The following is a 22,238-nucleotide window of genomic DNA, read 5'->3' on the forward strand; positions in this document are numbered from 1 at the left end:
TCACCTGTCACAACACCTCAAATTGTCACTTGTCCCCAATGATTAATTAGTCAATATTAGGTCTCATCAAGTGGTGTTGTAATTTGTTAGTCAATGGATAAGATGCTAAAAATCCTAACAGTCTGATTTCTTAGGGTCCAATACTTTTCACTAAATATTTGTTGTTTCATGAAATTTCTCTCCTAGGACTCAATTCAAACATATTATCCTCTCGTCTCCCCTCAAAGACCCTAAGGCCGTGATGTGTTTACAGCCAGAGTTTGGAATCTTTCATCTTTAGTCAGAATACCTTTGGTCTTACATTATACATCTGTCCTTCTAAAGAGCTAGTGGAGTGCAAACAGGCTGCTCCCTTCCTTGGCCTCCATTCTGAAATGGTTGTATAACACTGTAACATGAAGAAGTGTTGGCCCACCCATCTGCTGGCTCTCTGCCCTACCTCATCCATCACCGACCGTTGAGTGGTGCTGGAGATGAGGGCATCATAGCAGGGTGGAATGTGAAAGGAAAACCTCTTTTACGTTCATGTCCATCTTACTTGTATTTCCCTACCTCCTATATCTGCAGAGAAGATCATAGATATTCTGCTGTCAGCTACAAAGAACTATGGCCTGGGGGAAGAGCTGGACAGGTAAGTTGATGCGAGTTGCCCTGTCAAACCATAATTGTCACAACATCCCTTCGTCTTTTTTTTCTTTTTTTAAGTTTACTGGTGAACTTTAGTGACCCCTGCTGTCAATTTCTAAGGAAGTTACTCATATGGAGGTGCAGAAGTATGCACTTTCATGTGAATTTATTGATTTTTAACATCAGCAACTCTTCTTCAGCATATACTGTGATCTATTCAGCTGTGGCTCATGAGGCATAGCGTGTTGTCTATTAACTGCCAGGTTGGCAGTTTAACCCCTGGCTCTTTCTGTCCTTATGTCTTAAGTGCTCCTGACTGAACTTGAGTTGCTCTCAGTGAGCAGGCTATCACCTTGCACTGTCAGCTTCGGCCCCACTTGTGAGTGAGTAGTGAGTTTATACAACAAGATTTTTCAAGTCCGCTATGGTGACTGGAAATAGATCTCTGTTCTTTTGCATATGCATTACTTCAACCATCCACCGTAGTATGTGGCTCTACAAAGTTACAAGTTCTCCTACTTGTAAAGGTGACGGTAAGAAGATTTTACTTTACAAGGACTCATGTATTTTCAGTATTTTTATGATTTTTGTTGTTGCTAATTCTCTAGCCATGTCAGCTGATGTAGACAATGGTTATTTTGCTAGCAAGAAATTACAACATGTCTCAGTTTAGATACACCATGTTGTATGTTGTTTGACACTATATTACTGACTGTGTAGTATCCTTGTTCTTCTACAACCATTATTATCAACATTTGACCGCAATTGTTCAAGGATCTCAGTATTTGCTGACTAAAATTAAACTAATTAAGCTAAGTTTATGCTGCACCTTCTTCCTGCACCTTCAAGTTTGTAGGTCTCTTTATTTTCCATTTGCTAATCGCTGTATCCTGAGGTCTGTTCATTTGTATGGGTAACCTTCACTAAGATCTTCAAAATATCAGTACATCATCAAATCCCTTCATGTTTAAGATAACTTTCTCTCTATTAAATCAAATGTAATCCACTACAAAATCCACTTAAACAACTTTAAAATGTCATTCCAATTCCTTAACTCTCAGGCATAAATTGGCTCTTAGGTTAAATCCCTCTTGCTTGACCCAAGGTGTTATATCTGTATCCAAGCAGTAACAGCTCATCAGTCAGTGCATGCAACACCAAAAAAATTGTGTCCTTTGCTACCTGTCTTATCCCTCATGACTTTCTTTTGGGAGCATCACAAAAAGCATCTGAAAGAGCTTTTTACAACTTTGACAAATATTGTACCTCACAGTTCTGAGTATTGTTCATTATACCTGTAGAAACCGATGTTTCAGTATATGTCCATCCATCTGTGTGTCTGCGTACCTTTTTAAAGATTAAAAAATGTGTGGGTTCTAAGTCAGTTACTGAAGTGTCTTGTCTTATTTGATTCCATGTTGGGTTTTTGTCTTTATATGGATCTCTGTTCTGACATTGTTTCATCAGCACGCTAAGACAATTAGGAATGTGTTTATTTTTCCACCCAGAATTAAGCAGTGCAGACTAAACAGACGACACATGTTTTTCTCAGTCTAGAATTCAGCATTATAGTCATAATATTAACCAAGTGTGATACATTGACTCGTGGTAGGGTTTCTTTTCTGCTCCTATTGCCTCTGAGAACACTTTTCCTGTGTGTACTGTACATTCTGCTCACAGAAGGTTACAAAGCTCTGCAGTAACATTCTCTCAACATTAATCAACAATGTCTGAGACTCAATACATTTTTCACAACAGATCAACATGCAGGTAGCCCACAAAGGACCAGCCTTGGAACACTTTTTTTTTTTTTTTTAACTTTTGTTCCATTGTTCTGTTCTGTTGTCTTTATGAAGATGACATTGTTTTATACTTTACTTCTAATAATTGTCCTTAGGTACTGCAAAGGACACTAGCTACTATGAATCCAGTGCTGCATCTGGACCAGTGCTTTAGATCTGGTTAAACTATGGACCCTCTATGAACAAGTTTGCTCTTCCTTGGCTAGAGAACACCATAGGACCACATTACTATGTTACAGGATATGCCAGTATATATTAGCAGATGAGGCAGTGGAAATATCAGAAAGAAACACATTAACATGAGCTGTATTGTATGGTCATTGTATAGTGTTAAGATTTCTTTCATCTGAGGGTGCATTTGGTTGAACTTCAAATCTTTGGTCACTTTATCGAGGTAGAGCCAACTTGAGAATCTCTCACTTTTTTTCGTATGTGAATATGCAGTCCCAATAGCTCCACCTGTTAGCAGTTGACGAGCAGCTAATGAGGCAGGATAGCCAGCATGCCTTGCCAACAACATGACCAGCTGATAAACACTTGTTGTACCACAGCAAGATCAACCTTATGACAGAAAGTCCTTTTTAAATGTGTATTACAATGCAAGCATGGATGGATGTATTTTATGAGTCGCCCTTCTTATCCTGGAATGCCTGGCTGAAGCATGTAGTTACTATGCCAAAAACGGCGAAATGAAAAAAGAGAAAATACAGCAAAACAAGTATAGGCTCCAAACAAACAAACAAAGCCCTTCTTAGACTTGACTTGTTTCATGATATATTGAATAGGGATCATCTGTGTGCAATCAAGTGATTTTATGTCTAATAGACATGTATCTGGACAGCCCAACAGGTGCAGAGTCTATTCCCAGGCGAGAACTGTCATGAATCACATTCTACACAAATCTCTGACACATTTAGTGAAATAAGCGGGGAAGAGCACGTCCAGGGATCTGAATATTCCCTAGATATAGAAAGGGAAGTTTAAAAAGGAAGGTAACTAGGCTATATATGATTAAATTATTAACTCAAAATTGTACATTAATAAAATACCATCTGGACCTGGCTCAGAAACTGAATGCAAAGGGGGATTGATGCCTTTATATCCTTTTTTAAATGAAATTATTTATTCAAGAACTTACCCTTGTCACCACTAGCAGAGACCTCAGAGGAAAGAATTACACTAATGCATAATTATAAATGGTACCATATGTCATTGTTATTTTGTTATCATTCAGAGACCCCTAGCAGCAGAATTTAATACTATGCATTTAAGTAACTGCATTATAATAGATTATAATAGTATATCTGTTCTGTGTTGCAGTTTAAGCTGTAAAACGTGCATCATCGTGGGCAATGGAGGAATCCTTGCCAACAGATCTCTTGGACAGAGGATTGATGAGTTTGATGTGGTGATCAGGTATGTTAAGGTTTATGTTGTGTGGTTTTACCTCGTCTAGACAGAGCTAGTCTTATCTTGTGTTGTGTTCATCACATGAGGGTTCCTGCATGTTTACATGAGCAATGATCATTCTGTCTTTGCATAAGCCTCTCTGTATAAACTGACCTCTGATGTAATATGGATAAAGTTGTATATGCCCTGTCATCTGTGATTGTGAATTAATCACTGAGTGTTTTCTGTTGTCAAATTTATGCTGTAATTCCACTTAACACCCATTAGAAATTATTCCATGTCCTAGCTGAGTTATTAAAAAGCTATTCATCCCAGTCTTTTTGTTCTTTGCACAAGCATTTTCTGTCTTTATTTTCTATTTTTAGCTTGAAAAAGTCGTATCACATTTATATTGTTTTCAAAAAAAGTGGTACAGCACATGTACCTTTTGACATTTTTTGATGGGTTGACTGATTGTGTAGCTGTTTGTCGCAGGTTAAATGAGGCCCCAGTAAAAGGCTTCGAGAAAGACGTCGGGTCCAAGACCACCATGAGGGTGACGTATCCAGAGGGGGCCATTCAGAAGACAGAACGCTACGAAAGTGAATCTCTGTTTGTCCTGTCTGCTTTCAAAGCTCTGGACTTCAAATGGCTCCGACACATGGTCTTCAACCAGAAGCTGGTAAGGCAACATTAAAGTGTACAGGTACAGACTTACATCTTACCGTTTGTTTTCAACACAGCGTCAGCCTGTGCAGTTTTCCACAGTGTTGGCATCACTTCTCAGTGACAAAAACTGTATTGCATCACACACATTAGAACTGTGGTTCACAATGTCTTCTGCTTGGTCCCACTTTAAAAAATAAAAATAGACTTAAGTCCCAGAATCTACATACAGATACACAAAAATAATCAATTCCTAGACTTGATTTTGAATATCACCTAAATTGTGAATGTATAATAATAGGTAATATGAAGATTTAAAATTTACCTTGTGTTATTTGGTGGTAGAAAACACAAAATACTGCTTATGACAAGAAAGCATAAAAAATATAGAATGCGGGTAAATATAGAATACAGGAAACAATTCGTACAAAAATCTGGGTCTTAACATCATGCAGTCATTGCACTGTTGATACTCATGAAACTTTTCCTTCTAGTGTGTAAACAGTGTTTAGCAAACAATTCCACATGCTGCCTCAGTAAGGGATGAGGACTGGCAGAGATGTCATGAAGATTTTTCTGTTGCCATCCAGCTTTCTTTTATCACTGCTGCAACTCAGTTTGGAAATATATAAGAAGTAGTTGCTGGTTATGCTGAGGGTGTGACTGAATTACTTTCTCATGTTCATCTTGTTATCAGACAACAGAAGTTGAAAAATATGTAAATGACAACAGTTATGTGGTGAATGAGTTTGTATTAAGGCACAGTAAATGTGACCACAGTGAGCAGGATCTATGACTGATGAAGGTGTGTGTATCTTTACTGCAGGCTCATCTAAAATGGTCAGATTTCATCATCTACTTTTTATGGCCACACTTACAGTGTTGTGTAATGCAGCGATCTGCTGTTTGAAGATTGTTGTATCTGATCATTAGAAGATATAGATAGAAGAAATTTTTACTGAAAGGGAAGCAGAGAGAACATTGGCAGTAGAATGTATGGACTGTAAGACAATAACCAAGTTTACATGGATCATATATTCCACTATTTTCCAATATTACTCTCAATCTGATGAAAGTTATGTGAACAGCAGAGAACTGAACATTTTCTGACTAAGACATGTCAGTTATGCCAATATTGTTAGTTTTAGGTTGTTTTTGGATATATATACAGTGGAAGGAATGCATCTCAGCTGTTTTTACCACAGGTTGTACCACACAGGCTTCTGTTTACAGTCAGCTAGGGTAGAGACCAAGATCTTCTAGCATGATTATCACTTAAGTATGTATTAGAGCCTGACCAATTAATCAGCCCGCTGATTAATCAGGCTGATCATAGCGTATCACTGATTAATCAACATTGGTCAATATGTAACCAATGTATTAACTTTTTTGCTGCGCAGAGGTTCTGTAACTCTGCTCTTGTGTCTCTGTGTTGCCTGGAGAATTTGAGGAATAGTAAAGCATGTCAGTTTCACAATCATGGACCGCCACCCCACACACACACACAATCACAGAACACATACATATGTGTGTGTGTGTGTGTGTATATATATATATGTATATATATATATATATATATATATATATATATATATATATATATATATATATATATATATATGTGTGTGTATGTGTGTATATATATGTATGTATGTGTGTGTGTGTGTGTGTGTGTGTATATATATATATATATATACATATATATATACACACACACATATATATATATATATATATATATATATATATATATATATATATATATATATATATATATATATATAAATGGCCAATTTATCGGATGTAGGCTTTTTTTTAGCCCGCAATATCGGTATTGGCATCAATCCCAAAAATCCCATATTGGTCGGGCTCTGTCTTAATGTAAAATATGTGGCATGAAATATAGAAGAAGAGTAATGCATTTTTTTGTATGGTTTATTAGATGGACATTAAACAGCTCTGCATGATTTTAGCTACATTAAAAGTTCAGTGTTAAAGGTTCAGTCTGTGAGTTTTAGTGACATTTAGTCGTGAAGTTGTGTTTTACAATTAACTGTTTGACCCCACACTCACGTACCATTGACATAAAAAAACATCTCAGCTGAAATTTTGCTGCATCATGTCAGTGATGCAAAGTCAGAAATGCCCATTTCTTCTAAACTGTCCCTCTCCAGATCCATTTTTTTTTTCTCTGCAGAATTTATTTTGTTGTACTACATAAATGTTATTGCCTGTACTGTATCCCCAATGGTTCAATAAATCAATCATTAAGGAATATGACATGCTTTTTTCATGAAGTATATAAATAATATTTAGCTTTTATTCTTTTAGACCCTATCGAAAGAGAAATTCAGGTTCTCAGGAAATCGCTACTTATCAATTAAAGGTGGGGTCTGAGATCTTGGAAAAACGGTTCGAGCAAGCTACATTTTGAAAATACTCAGTTCACAAGTCCAAACCCCTTTCGTCAGACGTCCCTCTGAAGCCACACCTCCGGAGTGGTGGCACGCGCAATGCTTGTTGCCGAAGGTTCACGAGCGCTGCACATCATCAATTCACCAGCTCTGCTGTGCTCCGTACCCGGGTTGGGCTCCAACGCCGTCTACGGTCCGGTCCGATCCGGTCCGGCCGAACCATTTCCGACACCGGCTGAAGCTCCGTCCCCGGCTCCGGTCCCGTACGCCTCGGGCTGCTACCCCGACTACGGCCCCGGCTGAGCCTCCGGCTCACGTATCCCTCATTCAGTTTCCTCTAACACCCCCACTCTTCCAGAACAGCCCCAGTTCAGACCTATGGAACTAATGTCACATTTCCTAGGGGTTTATGTTAGTGACAAAACAGTTTGCAGGTGAACTTTCCATCCTAATATAACTAATATAGCCAAGCTCTGGCTACGCTTCCTGTACAAGGCTCCAGCCTCTGGGAACGCGAAGAGGGTTACGCGCAGAGGGGGGAAGGGGGGAGGGGTGAATGGCAGTTGAGTTTGATAGCCATATCACCGTTCAATCATTATGATTGGATGGTGTTTTTTCAGTCCTACCCGTTCCACAGGTGACTGATTTTTTAAATTTTTGTGTTAGAGCATTTAATTAATTAGTTGTAATCGGGGTGTGAAGGGATTTTAAGGAATATAATAAAAAATGCTCCAGAAAAACATCTCAGACCCCACCTTTAATTGTGAATTGATTGATAAGATCAACCAACAATGATTAATGGATTTCTCAATAATTTGCATCCCTATTTTAGAGTCAGTGTTTGTTTTGTCCTTTCTGGGCTTTTTGGTTAAAAGGATATTCATAGTAGTCCACACTCCAACACTGTAGATGACAGTAATGTAAGTCAATACTGGATGGATGGTCCCTACTATAAAATGCAAAAAAGGAGAGGAGGTTCATTCTGTGCTACTATAGTAACATGGTGGACTCAATTGATGATTACCACTTCTCTCTGTAATATGAATAGCTTGTGATTAGGAAAAAATACATGTGAGTTTATATTTTCTTATAGAAGCCTTCTTCATGAATATTATATTTCTTTTATGTAATTAGATCCCCTCAAATCCATGTGCACCGCACACACTGGACCTTCAAGTCTGCAACAAACAGTACATAGATATGCACACATGCTGTGTTTGCTGCTTCTGCTTCCTGTTTACATAACATGACCCTGTGGGATGCAAAGGCCTATACTGTCATCACCAGAGGAAATGGCAGCACGGTGAAAGCAGCCAAGTAGAAAAGTAGAAAGGCATTCTGGATTGGACAAGTGATCCAGGCAGCTCTGCCAGGCGTTGGCATGTTAGGTTACTGGCAAAAAAAAAAGACACATCCAAAATGCTAAGGGTCGTGTATTGTCCCATAATACAGAGAGGCAGATGGATGTTTTATATTAGAGAAATGTCCTGAAACTTAATATGAAATGTTTAGTTCTCCATTTTGCAGGACCACCAGATGGCAGTGGGAAGTAAGGAGAGTACAGCTGTATGTGAGCCATGTGCACCTGTTTGTCACACCTTTATGGGTGTAGTGTGTAGACTGACTGCATGTCACTTGAGATGCAAGTATCTGAGTTGGGTCTCACTTGTCTGTCATTTCTCTAAGCCGTGCTAACGTTGTACTCACTTCAGCACTGATAGAGTACCAAGAGCAGGAACATTTGTATTCAAGCTATCACTGCTTTCTGCACCAAAGTGTGTGTCTGTGTTAAAGTTAGGTTACGCATGTGTCGTCCACTGCTTTACATAGCGCAGTGCAGGTACTGTTACCACTGGCATCTTAAAGTCAAGGACAAAGCTGCATTCTCTGACATTATTAGACAGTAACTCCTCCCAAAGGACTGCAGCCAAGTTGACTGACTCTAACAACTCAAGTGTGTGGAATTAAATTTAACTGTAATTCTACAGAACAACCCTGGTTATTATTGTGAAAATGACACTAAAACAAGTGAAACTGAAATGGCAGTATCAGTGAGATGGTGTCAGGTGCAAGGACAACATTGGACCTGTAGCGATTTAATTGGACAATAAGGAAAACAGTGAGCATCACCTTGAAGTAAGAGGCCTGCTGACATTAACCGAATGATTTGTGTTTTGTCATGGAGGCAGGTGTACTAGTGCATATCCATGACTGTGAATAGCACAAATTGCAAGAAATCTAGTCTTTTAATTTCAATACAGAGCACTGCCATTCTTGGTCAAAATCTGGCTCAGATATAATTGTTGGCAATGCATCTTTTGTCTGAAAAAGCATATTGGAATTCATGTAGCTTGTATGTCATTCTATATCAACATTAATAACACATTAACGCTCAGTAATGTGTGTTTGGATTTATCCATTTTGGTGTTGGTCCAACTGAACTACGAACAAATCAACAATCAGTTTGTATGCAGTGTTTTGACACCTACCTTGTATAACTCTTGCCATCATCATCTTCATATGCAGCATTTACCTTTAGAAACAGTCATACGTCTGATATTGGCATTGTGTTAATGTGCTTAATTTTTAACTTTTTCTAGTCCTCTTTTGTTTTGCATAGCAGTAGCCTTGCATAACTTCCTGCAATCTGTCCAGTAGTTCAGACCAAGGTTATTGTCATTAACGAAAACTAACGAAATGATGAAAACTAGAATTGAAAAAATATTTTCGTTAACTGAAATAAAAAAAAACTATAATTAAAAGAAAACATGACAACTAACTGAAACTGTATTGTGTGCTTACAAAACTAACTAAAACGTATAAAAAATTCTGTATAAAATTCCCTTCATTTTCGTCTTTGTTAATGTCAGATTGATATGAAATTGATTTGTTTCGCTTGAGCAGTTTTACCTGGTGGCACCATACAGCTTTTCATAGTCCATCACTTCTCGTCACTCGTCGTTTAGAGTGGGCTTCTCATCCCCACTCTACCTGGTAACATGGAGACTAAAGTTGGGAGAAAGCAGCAGAGTCCTGTATGGGATTTATTTGAATACGACAATGAGGAAGATAAAAGACATGATAAAACTAAAACTAAGCATTTAGAAAAAAAAGGAAAAATAAAAAAAACTACCAAACCTGCTCTAAAAACTGATTAACACTAACTGAATTAGATAACTAAATTAAAATAAATGAATAAAACTAAACTATAATGAAAAATCCAAAACTATTATGACCTTGGTTCAGACTATCCAAAAGTATTTCCACACTACATGAACTTCACCATGGGTCCACCTGCTTGGGTCAGGTCGAAGACCAGCTTTGTACCTCTAGTCTGGATCAAATGAGGCCGATATGAATATACCCATAGTCTAACCTTTTTAAACCTCATACAAATGGGAGATAAGAGGTCACACTTGAATACAATCTGTCTCTTAACGACATCCAAGGAGGAGCACGTGAAGGAGAAACCCTATTGTTTCTACTGCCGACACCTGAGAATTCACTAATCAGATGGTGTAGTTGTTTCACAAAGTTCCAAAAATAGACACTTTTCCTAAAGCTGTTTCAGCAAGTCCTTCGGCAGTTTTAACCCTTAATACTGAAATACTTGTGTCTAACATAGGGAAGTGTCTTTGCACCTCCCAGCCTGAGGCGATGAGTTTGGGGATGGGGGGGACTATGACACTTATCTCTGTCACTGCAGCTGTCATTCTGCTGCAGAGCTGAAGAAACAGGAAGCCAGAGCTCAGGAGGAGGTGGACATCACCAGGGTGGTCTCTGTCACACTGCTCTTTGTTGTCCAGTCTCCTGAGACCAACGGGCTCCTACCTGTAGTTTGTCAGTTCAGCCTGTATTTTATCTCTGAATATGTTGAGTTTGATTCTAGAGGTAAAATAGAGGTGAGCAAATTATGTACAAACAGTGATGAATAAAATCTATTAAAAAAAAAAGCTGTTCAAGAATACTTAAAATAATCTTAACAAGAAGCTTAAGTTAATTTAATTTAATTATAATGCTTTTTTGACACTTGGAGTTTAACTATTGTTGATATTCACATCTTCAGTCGCGCATGAGCTGTGGCATATTATTGTCAAATTATTACAAGACAATGCAAGGGCTGTTTTACCTTTCATATCTATTTTTTGTTTTACACATTGACAGTGACCTACTTCTAAATCCAATAAACTGAAATTATTTTCATTGCCATACTTGAGCTAAGCATCAAAGAGCTTTGCCTCACAAATAACTCTACTCATTCATGCTTTGCCATTTTTAACTTTTAATTAGTTCCTGTAATGTTCAGTCACTGTGGATGGAGTTAGGAACTATTCAAAGTTTATGCATGTTGTATTTTGCATAATATCCCAATTCCTTTGACTTAAAAGCTTTGTCTTGTTCATACTGTTCATACTGTTCAATAAAGACTAAGTCATTGCAGTCATTAAACTCATCTCCTTTGTGCAGTGAACAGTAATACACCAGTGGTAGATTGTGTGCGGCAGTGCGAAGGCAGAACAGGTGTAACATTTGACACTGCCACACAGGCCGGTTGTAGGAACAGTAAAGGTGTTAAAGGACTTTGAAGCTGATGAGGCCGGCCTCGTTTACAACACTTGAGGACAGCGGATCAGGTTCCTTACCTAGAGCAGGGGAGTGCAGACAGCATACCAGGTACTGAACACACACACAGTCTGTATGTGTCTGTGTGCGTGTTATGACTGGGCAAGTGTGCCAACAGCAGGCTGATTACAAGACAGGACAATTAGTAAGGCGGCCACTGAGTGCTGACAAGGACTAGGAGGAGATCCCTTAAAGTTAATGGAGTTTCTTCAGATAAAGGGCTGGTCTCATTTCCACTTGGGTAGTTCCTTAACCTGTGGCTGATCTCAATCCAATTATTTGTGTTTCGACTGCCAAAAATAGGCTCTGAGCCAGTTAAATGGGTTCTAGTGTGGCGCCGTCACCTTGTTGGTCTATAACCAAGAACTGTTTATGTCAGGGGGTGGGACTATGGTGACCGACCAGATAAATCTAAACTTTGTGATAGGGATTTAAAAGACAAATGAGTGTAGCTTTAGTTTGGGTGTTTGTAGCAGCAGGGGTCTGTAAAGGAGACTTAATATCTGTTTGCACTATAACATCTGCAAAAATTTAAGATTATTTTTATAAATAAGCACTACCATGAATTGAACTTCAACTACATAAAAATTCCAATTATATTCTATGACCCAGTAACAGTAGAATTCCAAAATGAATTTTACTTAAAACTGTTTCTTTGAAGAATTGCAGGTTGAACAAGCACAGAAGCAGCACCAAGACTGTGTTTGTAGTAAAGGAATAGAAGTGTCCATTGTCCACTATCCCACAAATTAGAGGCAATTGCACACATTTTCAACTTGATTTCTATAGTGTCTAAGTTTTTCCTCTTATGTATTTTCTTAGATTTTCTCACGTTGTTTCATACATCATATTAACAGTGTTTACTGTATTTACTGTGTTTTGTCCATTTTTTATTGTAGACATTAAAATGTCTTTGTGACAGAATTTCTCCTTTTTTCATGTGGACAAAAACCTTAAAGTCATTCCTCTGAGACTTCAGACTATAGAACTTCGCAGCAAGGAAAGCAATGACAGTGCTTTTTTTTTTTTTTTTTTTTTACCATTTCTGTAACATTAGAATTATTTTTTTTTCTAGACACTCAAATGATAATTTTGTGGGGGGGGGGTTTATATTTTGAAGTAGAAGTATTATGAAAGTGTATTAACTTCAATGTAAATATATTCAGTGATACAGTTACATAAACATTGCTTGTCACTTGATCCTGTCTGCTGGTTGTGGATGGGTTTTCCACAGCCTGTTGTGTCGTCCCAGCGCCGTCAATGGAGTGGAGGTGTTGAGTTCCTAGCTCAGATAGAGCAGCAAAATGCTCTATTCCAGTAGTCAATAGTCTTTGAGTAACGAGTTTCAGGTTTAACATGGAGCAGAGAAACAGCGCTACGCTAATGAGCTAATAGCTCATATAGCATTGCTGTTTGGTTTCTCCCTGCTTCTCACTTCAACTTACCTGAGCAAACTCAGAAGCAGGTATCCCAGTAACTGTTCATAAAGGGCCATCAGGGATGCTGGTAATTAGTGTAATGGCCCCAGGTATACTGATACAGGGGCTTCCTCCTCTGGCCGGCTCTGTTTGCTCCTCTTGTTTTTCATCAGTGTTTTAATGGTGTTGACCTCCCTTCACCAGCTCAGGGTATTGCTTTCATTGGGCTGCTTAGGTACCATCATATTTTCCACTGTCTACCACTTTGCATGTGATGTCAGTAAAGGATGTATTAATATTTCTGTTGTTCATATTAGTGCTTCCTTTGAAACATTGAACATTATAAATATATCAGCAAGCAATAAAATGTATGTGTATTTAAAAATGAGCAAACTGTGCATTTATGTGCAGTTAGTGATTGCGTTATGCTCTCTATACTTTCTTTAGTGAACTCATTTTGAATGGCATGTAAACAAAAGGTCTGTTTTCCATCACTGGGTAAAGGGATCTCAGACAGTACATTTCAGCAGGTCAGCAAATCAGGTTTCTAACTATCTTTTTTTTATCTGCACATGTTCACAACAACACAAATTTTAACGAGGACAGAACTGCACAGTAGATTGAAACACTTCAACACTTCATCTTCCTTAATAATATCACCTTCCATGTACTGTGATGAACTGGTGACATGTCTAGGGTGTATCCCACCTTCACCTCCAGCCCCCTGCAACCCATCATAGGATTAAGCACCTACAGAAAATTAATTAATAAAATTAATGTATCAATGAACCCTACTTATATTTAAAACGAAAGTGCAGCTTACCACCTGTGACAACACTCACCTGTCGCTCAACCTTAATTATACATAAGGACAGGTATCAACAGGATTGAGTGAGACCCCAAGAATTTGCTGCTTAGTACTATAAGGAAAAGGCACTATGGAAATATGGCATGTTTTAATATGCAATCTCATCAAATTTACTTGGTTATTCAGCTCTATGTAATTTTACTATTAAAACACACTACAAGTGTGTTTTGTCAAAAGCAATTTGTGAAAATGCCTTAATATTTAACAGCAATCATATCATCAAGAATGCCATTTATTTCGTAAAGATGATGATGATGTTTACTGATCTCCCTCTCTTTTGTCTCTCAGCGTAGCACCGATGGTTTCTGGAAGTCGGTGGCAAAGCATGTTCCCAGGGAGCCCAGCGACATCCGCATCCTAAACCCCTATTTCATCCAGGAGGCCTCCTTCAAGCTGATTGGCTTACCTCGCAACAATGGACAGATGGGCAGAGGGGTGAGTGACCTGTTATTGTTTTTCCCAGCAGTCATTTCTGTTCGGTTCATGGCAGAGAGTCAGCAGGAACAGTGAGCTGTTTCACACACACACAGCAGTAAGTTAATGGCCAGGACTGATCTCTGGTAGTTCTACTGCCCTGTCTGTCTGTTTGCATTATGAACACTCTGTGAACACACAGCAGATGCTGGAGGGAGCAAAGCACCTTCAGAGTCCGAAAACAAACAGTGTTACCATTAGGCTGTTAGAAAGAGAACCATACATCTGTAATCTGCACATACCACATACCCTACATGTTCTACTGTACAGGTCCCAGCTCAGTTACCTGCTCATATTAATGTCTGCTTTTCAGAATATTCCAACCCTGGGGACAGTGGCCATAACGATGGCCCTTCATAACTGTGATGAAGTGGCAGTGGCTGGCTTTGGTTACAATATGAGTACCCCCCATGCCCCTTTGCACTACTATGAGAAGATCAGAATGTCAGCCATCAGAGAGGTAACTAAGGCTGGGTTTGATATGCGACCATGATAGGTGATGAAACGCTCAATTACAAGATATTACACATGGATGTCTGTGTTTATTAAACCAGTCTAGTCAGTCTAGTCTTCTTTCTGGAACAGAGTAATTATTATTTGTACTGAAAAAGATACTGTAGTTTATCATGTTGATGTATGTGTATTTGAACGATAGAAATAACTTCCAGAGAAGGGCCTCATTCTCGCAAATGTTGACCCTTGTCAAGAGGAGAGTCGGCTGACAAAGGTCAACCTATTCTGGGATTTTGTATGATTGTCATTTTATAGGGGGCACAATTGACACCTTTGAAACTCACTTGGAGTAAATGTTGACATCACATCAACAAACCAGACCGAACCATGGTCTTAAAGATGAACTGTGTAGCTACTGTGATATTTTCAGTTTTTATTGAACTTTATTTGGATGAACCTTTTCCTCCTGATTGCTGAGACATTAGATGTCTGAATTTAGTGTGAGATCACAAACTCTCAGATGTGAATTTAGGCTGTTGTTTAACTTAGTGATTCATCCACTCCAACAACAGATTCAAGTATTTCCCCCATATTTAACACTTAATGAATGATAACACCCACACAATAATCACAACCCCCAACTCTGTTAACATTCTAACTGTCCACAACAGGGACAGTTTACTGTGACCTTTCTATTATTTAAAATGTCTCACAGAAATCTATGAGGAATTTACCCACCATGCTTTGTGGTTGACTGGGATGTGTATGAAATGTCAAGTATTGAAGTGTTTGGGGTCGTGGTCTGTGAGAGCAGCACATTCATCCACTTATCATGTACACAGTGTGCAGCCTGCTCATAAATCACTCTTAGCTCAGGTTATTGAGACAGACATGCAATCCTCTTCATCTTATTTTCATCTGCTGAGGTGACTTGTGTTTCAGTGTAAAGAGGAACACAGCTGCTTAGCTCCGCCCCCTCTCATGTATAATTGACACAGAACAAGAAATGCTCATTGTGGTTATTACTGTCCTCATGAGATTTTTGGTGACAGGTGATGCTAGCCAATGCATCACTTTTTCTCCAACTACTTTTTTAAAGGTGTTGGCAAATAATTTCACCGTTTAACTTTCAAAATTTGGTGTTTGAGTAAATTAGTCTATTTTGGGGTTTTTTTCACTACCAAAAGAGATAATATTTATTGTATTTTCTGGTGCATCGTCACCAACTTCCCTTCGCTAACTTTACTCTCGTGTATATTAGAAAGATAATCATAATGCTCTGGGTTTCTCTGCTTTAACATACTGGACACAAACCACTAAATGGAAAATATGTATTTAGACAAACAAAATGCTAGTTCCTCAAACCAGAAGCTAGTGACCAGCCAAACCAGTAGCCAATAAAAGCAGATATTATATGGAAAAGGGACATTTTTAAGCAAATGTTTCAGTGACCAAGTATTGAAAGAACAGACTCTATTTTAGGAACCACCATCCACTTCTAATAATATGTCTAGGGTTGTCCCTATTGTTATGAGGCTTGGACATGGCCCTCAAGCCATTTTCAGCCAAATTCACGTGAAAAGAGGATTTTTCTTTGGAGCTTTTTCTTTATTGTTGTTCTCTCTAGCTTTTCCATTTTTGTACACAGTTCTGGTATAAATAATGTTTTGCCTCATTTAGGGGGCGAGATCCTAAAAAAACTTATGCCGCGTTTCCACTACGTGGTATCAGCTCAACTCGACTCGGTCTTTTTGCGTTTCCATAATGAAAAAGGACCTGGAATCTGGTACCCAGTACTAGTTTTTTGGTATCACCTCCGCCGAGGTTCCAGGACTGGGGACCAGATAATAAAATGTGATGTGTAAACACTGCAGACCACTGATTGGTCAGAGAGTCATCTCTGTGACCTGCCGTTTTACAAAAAACAGATGCGGAAGTTGACAGTAAATATAGCGGTAGGTTAATCCACATGATGACAGGCCACAAAACTACACCATGGTTTGTCGAGGAGGTTCAGACGTAAAAATTCAACATGAGCTTGATGAGACAACACACAATGAGCGAGTTTATCAGCAACCGTCTGAGCAGACAACACAGAAGTAACGTGCCACATTGTTATGACGACCAGGTACTATAAAGTCAGTCGTATCATGTAATGGAAACGGTCTCCAGGAATAGGACCTGGTACCCGAGTCGAGCCAAGTCGAGTTGAGCCGGTTCCACGTAGTGGAAACGCGGCATTAGATAAGGTGACAAAACCCAAACACCGAAGTCCTCTGAAAAGTGAGGGTTAAATCCTGTCCATCTAATGTAAATGCAGGAGATGCTACATTGGTTCAATGAATGGTCAGCTTCCCATTTCCAATCACTCATCTCTTGGTTACCAGCTCTTGCATGTCATTGGCTAGTACTGTAACTAACTTCAGTAGAAATATAATATCCATCAGTTTCTCTGAGGTCTTTTGTAGTAGTTCTTTATCCATTACCCTGAACAACACCTGTCTACCTCCCTCTGTGGTCAGTGGATACAGGGAGGCGTGGCCATTTCGTCCCCGTTACTACAAAAATTCTGAAATGGAGTGAGGGGTTTGGAGGATGGATGGATACATATTTACTCCAGGGGAATCGAGCAATAATGCAAAAATCATAGCGAAGGCCTTTTATTTAATGACCTAGGTGTAGTGACTGTCATCACATGTAACAAGATTTACATTTAAAGGACCAAACAAAAGGTGATCATTCACATGTTTGGGGAACTCATGGGTTCTTTTGAAAATGAGTGAACCTCAGAGACATCCTATTGATCATCTGTTGTCCTCTGCAGTCCTGGACTCACAACATATCTAAAGAGAAGGAGTTCCTGATGAAGTTGGTGAAGGCTGGTGTGATCCAGGACTGGACCAATGGGATCTGCGGAGCCGGATGTTGACAGGCCTCATAGGCTCCCAGCCTACGGCGCTGAGCTGCCCTCCAGATGCTCAGCACCTGACGGAGGGCAGGAGGGAAGAGCCAGGTCCTGTGGACCTTTTTCCCACAGAGCAGTGGGTGTCCACGCTGCACAGTGGCTGTCTGAATGAGCAGGACACACTGCCCCAGAATGCATTGCAACATGCATCGTTTCACAGTATTTAGCTTGTCCTAGTTGCAGGTTAGTGCATATCTCCATGGGGATTTAGTGCCCTGGCTCATGGGTACGCCAGCCATGTCGGACATGAAACCAGCACCTGGAGCAGGCACAGTCTGTTCAGAGCTGCTACAGGCAGAGGAGGAAGAGGAGGAGGATGGTGAAAAAATGAGCCTGTGCCAACAGTACCTCCTGAAGTGTCCTTCAGCTCATCTGAATGTAATCTGCATCAAACAAGTCATATACTGGATCTGTATATCTCCACATGATTTTTTTCTTATTCCTCTTTCAAACACAAGCGGCTCCGTTCATTCACTGATTGTTTAGTTTGGAATGTTGACTTACTCCACGCACCTGTCACTCACAGCTGTTTCTGTTTTTGTATCTCATACATGAAACCGAGCTGCTTCTCTTTGCCACACTGCAGTGTTTCACTTAGAACCGGGCCCTTTTAGCACAATAACAGACACGATATGATGTAAGACATGGAGTAACAGGATGATAAAGGTGGAAATGACTGGTTTTACCCCAGGTTGTGTGTATAAGAAGAGAACAAAAAAAGAATATGGAGCATATATGTGGACGTCATTCTAATAGAAAGCGTTGCAATTGTTTTTTTCTGCAGACTCAATGTTCACAATATGTTCACAGGGTTCCTACACAGATGAAGTATTTGTGGTTCCAGACCATTATCCCTGTTCCATTTTTCTAAAGTAGACACTTCATGTGTGGATGTGGCAGCCAAAACATTCAGGGCTGCATGAGGACAGACCTGAGTGACCTCAATGTCATCAAAAGCATCATGAGACAAATGGTGAGATGTGAACTGAGCATAAATGTCTATATAAAGTGGCCTCTATGCCTAGAAAGTCATTCAGGCTTTGGTCTATTGGTCTGACTTACAGTATCATAGCTGCAATTTTGTGGTAATTACATGACAAATATCAGATTCATAGTCAGAATATAATACACTGTGCATGTTAACATGTGGATATCAAAGCCATTTATTTACATAATATGTAAATATGTGTATTTCTTTACTCAGATGTTGAATATGGTCCAAAAAACCTGGAAATAAAGAGTAGAAAATGTGTAGGAACCCAAATATTAAATTGTATTTGAAGGACAGGGCCCAGGTCTAAGTTTAATCCTGTTGAATCATTAGCAATTAAAAATGTATTTTAGGTCCTGGGTGATTAATTTTGTGCTTAAGTTAAAGCTCCACACCGATAGCGTCGTGTTATACAGAATGATTCTAAAACTCGTATCTATTTAATATTTTGTACTATTTAACAAGAACAGCTCTTGAATTATTTGTGGGTCAGATAAGACCAAAACATTCCCCTGGATCTCGTCGGTCAGCCCTGCCAGAGGCTGCTCTCTCAGGCCCTCACACATCAGTGTTATTGTCAAACACAATCACAGTGACTGAGCTTTATGATTCTATCACAAGTTATCTACCAATATCAACGTATCGTGAAGTCTGTATATGCGTTTGTGTTGCTTTATACGCACTGGCCTCGGTCAGACGCTCAAGCCAAAGTACTCATCATATATTTATTGTAGGCTGTGCACAAGAACATTATCCTGAAAAAGATGAATAAAGATGATAAGAATGAAGATTTTCACCTTGTCTGTGTTTTTCTACTTTTTCAGAGACATAACAGAGAATTTCAAGTGTACGATCAAATGAGCATGACAGCTGATTGATAGAGGTATGAAGTTCTTTCCACGACATTTCACACAGACCTAAACTTCATCTCAGATCTTTATCGATGTGTCCTAAAATCTTGGCCGAACCCCTGACTTAGAAGGCATCTGTAGATTTATTTTGCTTGTACATAACGCATATAGACGTAGAAGTAAAGTATTACATTCACTTTGAAGGCAACTGGTGTCCAGAAGTTATGTTCAGTCAAATGAACGAATTCAGTCGCTAAACCTGATACTATTTTAAAACTCGTCGATTTGTTGTTGAAATCGGAGGAGCCCCTAAACTCCCAAAGGTGATACTTATTTGTGTGAACAAGATCATTATCATGTTAATGATCTTATTCACACAAGATTAAAATACCACCATTAGGGACTTTAAAGCCTCTGCGTAATTCAACAGCTTTCTTGATGACCAAGCGTTTTACTGCAGTATTGACCTAGTTTATGACTGGCTTTGACAACAGCTTCACTACTGCATGTGAAGTACTGGAAAGAGTCCTATTATAGAGTGAAGTATTTTTGGGACAAAACTTAGAAACAGAAATGATGGACACTTAGAATCAGTATTAAATCAGTTCTGTTTATTTGTTGCGTTTTATGTCTATCTCTGGATAAGCCCCCAGTTTGTGACTCAGGGCTGTGACAAAATAAACACTAAAATTAACTGAATAATTTTATTTTAACAGTATTAAACTAAAACATATACATAATAAAGTCTATAAGCTGTGGAGGACAGTGTAGAGTTGTCCAGCCTCTCCTCTTGTTCTCATGGGACCGGAGAAAAAAGATGGTTGATGGTGAAACAAACAATTTTTTGACTTTTTGAATTGTGTCATATATTGTTTGTCACTTTAAAGGACAATTTTATGATCCAACAAAGTCACAGTTTATGGTAAAAATAATAAAGTAGCATCTATTTGTGTGTGGAAGCAGCTTAATGGACTGCTTCAACCTTATTAGTTTTCAAAGTTCTACTGGACTGGTTTTATTCTATCAAGAACCAAACCATTCAGTCCAGTCAGAACTTCAAAAACTATCAATGATGGACCATGACCTGGGCAAATGAGATTGCAATACAAGGATACATATCACCAACACCAAAACTTAATTACTAATATGACAATTACTTTGTCATATTTCACCTCATTCTTAAAGAGCGAAGTGAAAAAATAAGTTGAAGATCCAGAGACATCATCAGTAGTCGCTTTTCCATTGAACACCTGCGCAAAACTTTACTGATATTTACTAAATGTTGAAAAAACAGAAGTGCTTAATGTCGCTTCTTCCATTAAATCACAAATGCGATGATTTGTTTATTATTGCGAGATGACACAAGAAGTCATTCCATAAACATGGCGACAAACATAAATATCACGGTAATTTACAGATATATTCATTATTATTATATATTACCCCTCTACCCCATAATCAGTTTAAAAATTACTCACTTTCCTGGCATGTCCACACATACTGCACCATGTTTCTTCTAAAACTCTTCTTCGCTTGTAACATCCATCAACATCTGTTTTTTTTTTTTTTTTTTTTAATTTATGTGAACTAGTTACAGAAAAAGGTCTTTCCATTGCAGTGTTGCATGATATACTAATTGCAGTACACCTGAATAACCACCTCTTGCCAGAGCAAAAAATTTTAATAGAAAAACGAGAGTTTTGGCGAAATTGTCATTTTTCCATTTGGTAAATTTATACTTGTGCAATTTCAGGGTCAATGGAAAAGCGCCTAGTGTCTCTGAACACATGATGAACAGAGGAAATTACAAAGACGTGACCATGATATTTGGGTGTATAGTGTTTATGTATTTTGACAATTTTAAAGAAAACTACAACTTCCTTTAGTTCTTTCTTTGTAAAATTATCCTTTAATCTGACAAACATCATACAGTATGTGTAAAATAGTGTAATTATAATAATTTTAAAAAAGGAGTACTCAGGTGAACTAGCACTTCTACATCAGCAAGGAGGTCTGAGGGGAGATGGAAAGACCTTATCCACAGCTGTAGGTGTCTGCCAGGACAAAAAAAGAAATTATTGTCTCATATCTGGAAATAAAATGATCATAGATGACACAGGCATTGATCAACCAATCCCACAGCCAATTACTGAGCAACAAACACTGTTGCCCAATATGTGTTGCTACATGTGTTGTTAGATGTTATTATATAATTGTCGATTGCTTTATTATCAGCACATAGAAATAGAACATTCTGGTACAACTTCCCCTTCTTCCAAGGTTTGTTGAGATGGAAAAACTAACATTAGGTCAAGAACTCCAGCAGCACCTGTAGAGTATAGAACAAATTTATTAAAGTCCGACCAACACTTTAAATGCAGCTGTAAGTATTTTATGAGGACCTTAGGCCAAAATGCATTGGTCTCACTTTAATGAAGTTGTTGTGTAATGTTAATACTGCTGGAGAAACGTTACACAGTGGAGCAGAGACACTGTAAACTTTAGAGGAAACAACTGAAGGACAGTGATGTGCAGGACCTTCAACAGTTCAGCCTTATCAACAGGAGACAACTCTGGTTAAATGTTTAAGTTATAGGCTCATAAACCAGTCAACAACTGGACACAAATGAGTTAATCAGCCTGTGATCTTTGCACTGATCTGAAGAAAAGAACACTAGACCAGGGGTGTCAAACATA

The 22,238-nt window shown here is 38.7% G+C and overlaps 1 protein-coding gene across 1 annotated transcript in view; it reads left to right on the forward strand.

The window, feature by feature from the left end:
* The window catches only part of st3gal3a (ST3 beta-galactoside alpha-2,3-sialyltransferase 3a), a 46,387-nt gene extending 26,909 nt beyond the window's left edge, over positions 1-19,478 (forward strand). The window contains exons 6-11 of the mRNA XM_030132462.1: positions 568-631; positions 3,750-3,845; positions 4,314-4,500; positions 14,096-14,242; positions 14,595-14,741; positions 17,559-19,478. Of these exons, the coding sequence (XP_029988322.1) occupies positions 568-631; positions 3,750-3,845; positions 4,314-4,500; positions 14,096-14,242; positions 14,595-14,741; positions 17,559-17,663 (746 nt within the window). The 3' untranslated portion in view covers positions 17,664-19,478. The remainder of the gene's footprint in view (positions 1-567; positions 632-3,749; positions 3,846-4,313; positions 4,501-14,095; positions 14,243-14,594; positions 14,742-17,558) is intronic.
* Positions 19,479-22,238: the final 2,760 nt, after the last annotated feature.

Source organism: Sphaeramia orbicularis, chromosome 4 (genome assembly GCF_902148855.1).
Source record: "Sphaeramia orbicularis chromosome 4, fSphaOr1.1, whole genome shotgun sequence".
NCBI classification, from domain to species: Eukaryota; Metazoa; Chordata; class Actinopteri; order Kurtiformes; family Apogonidae; genus Sphaeramia; species Sphaeramia orbicularis.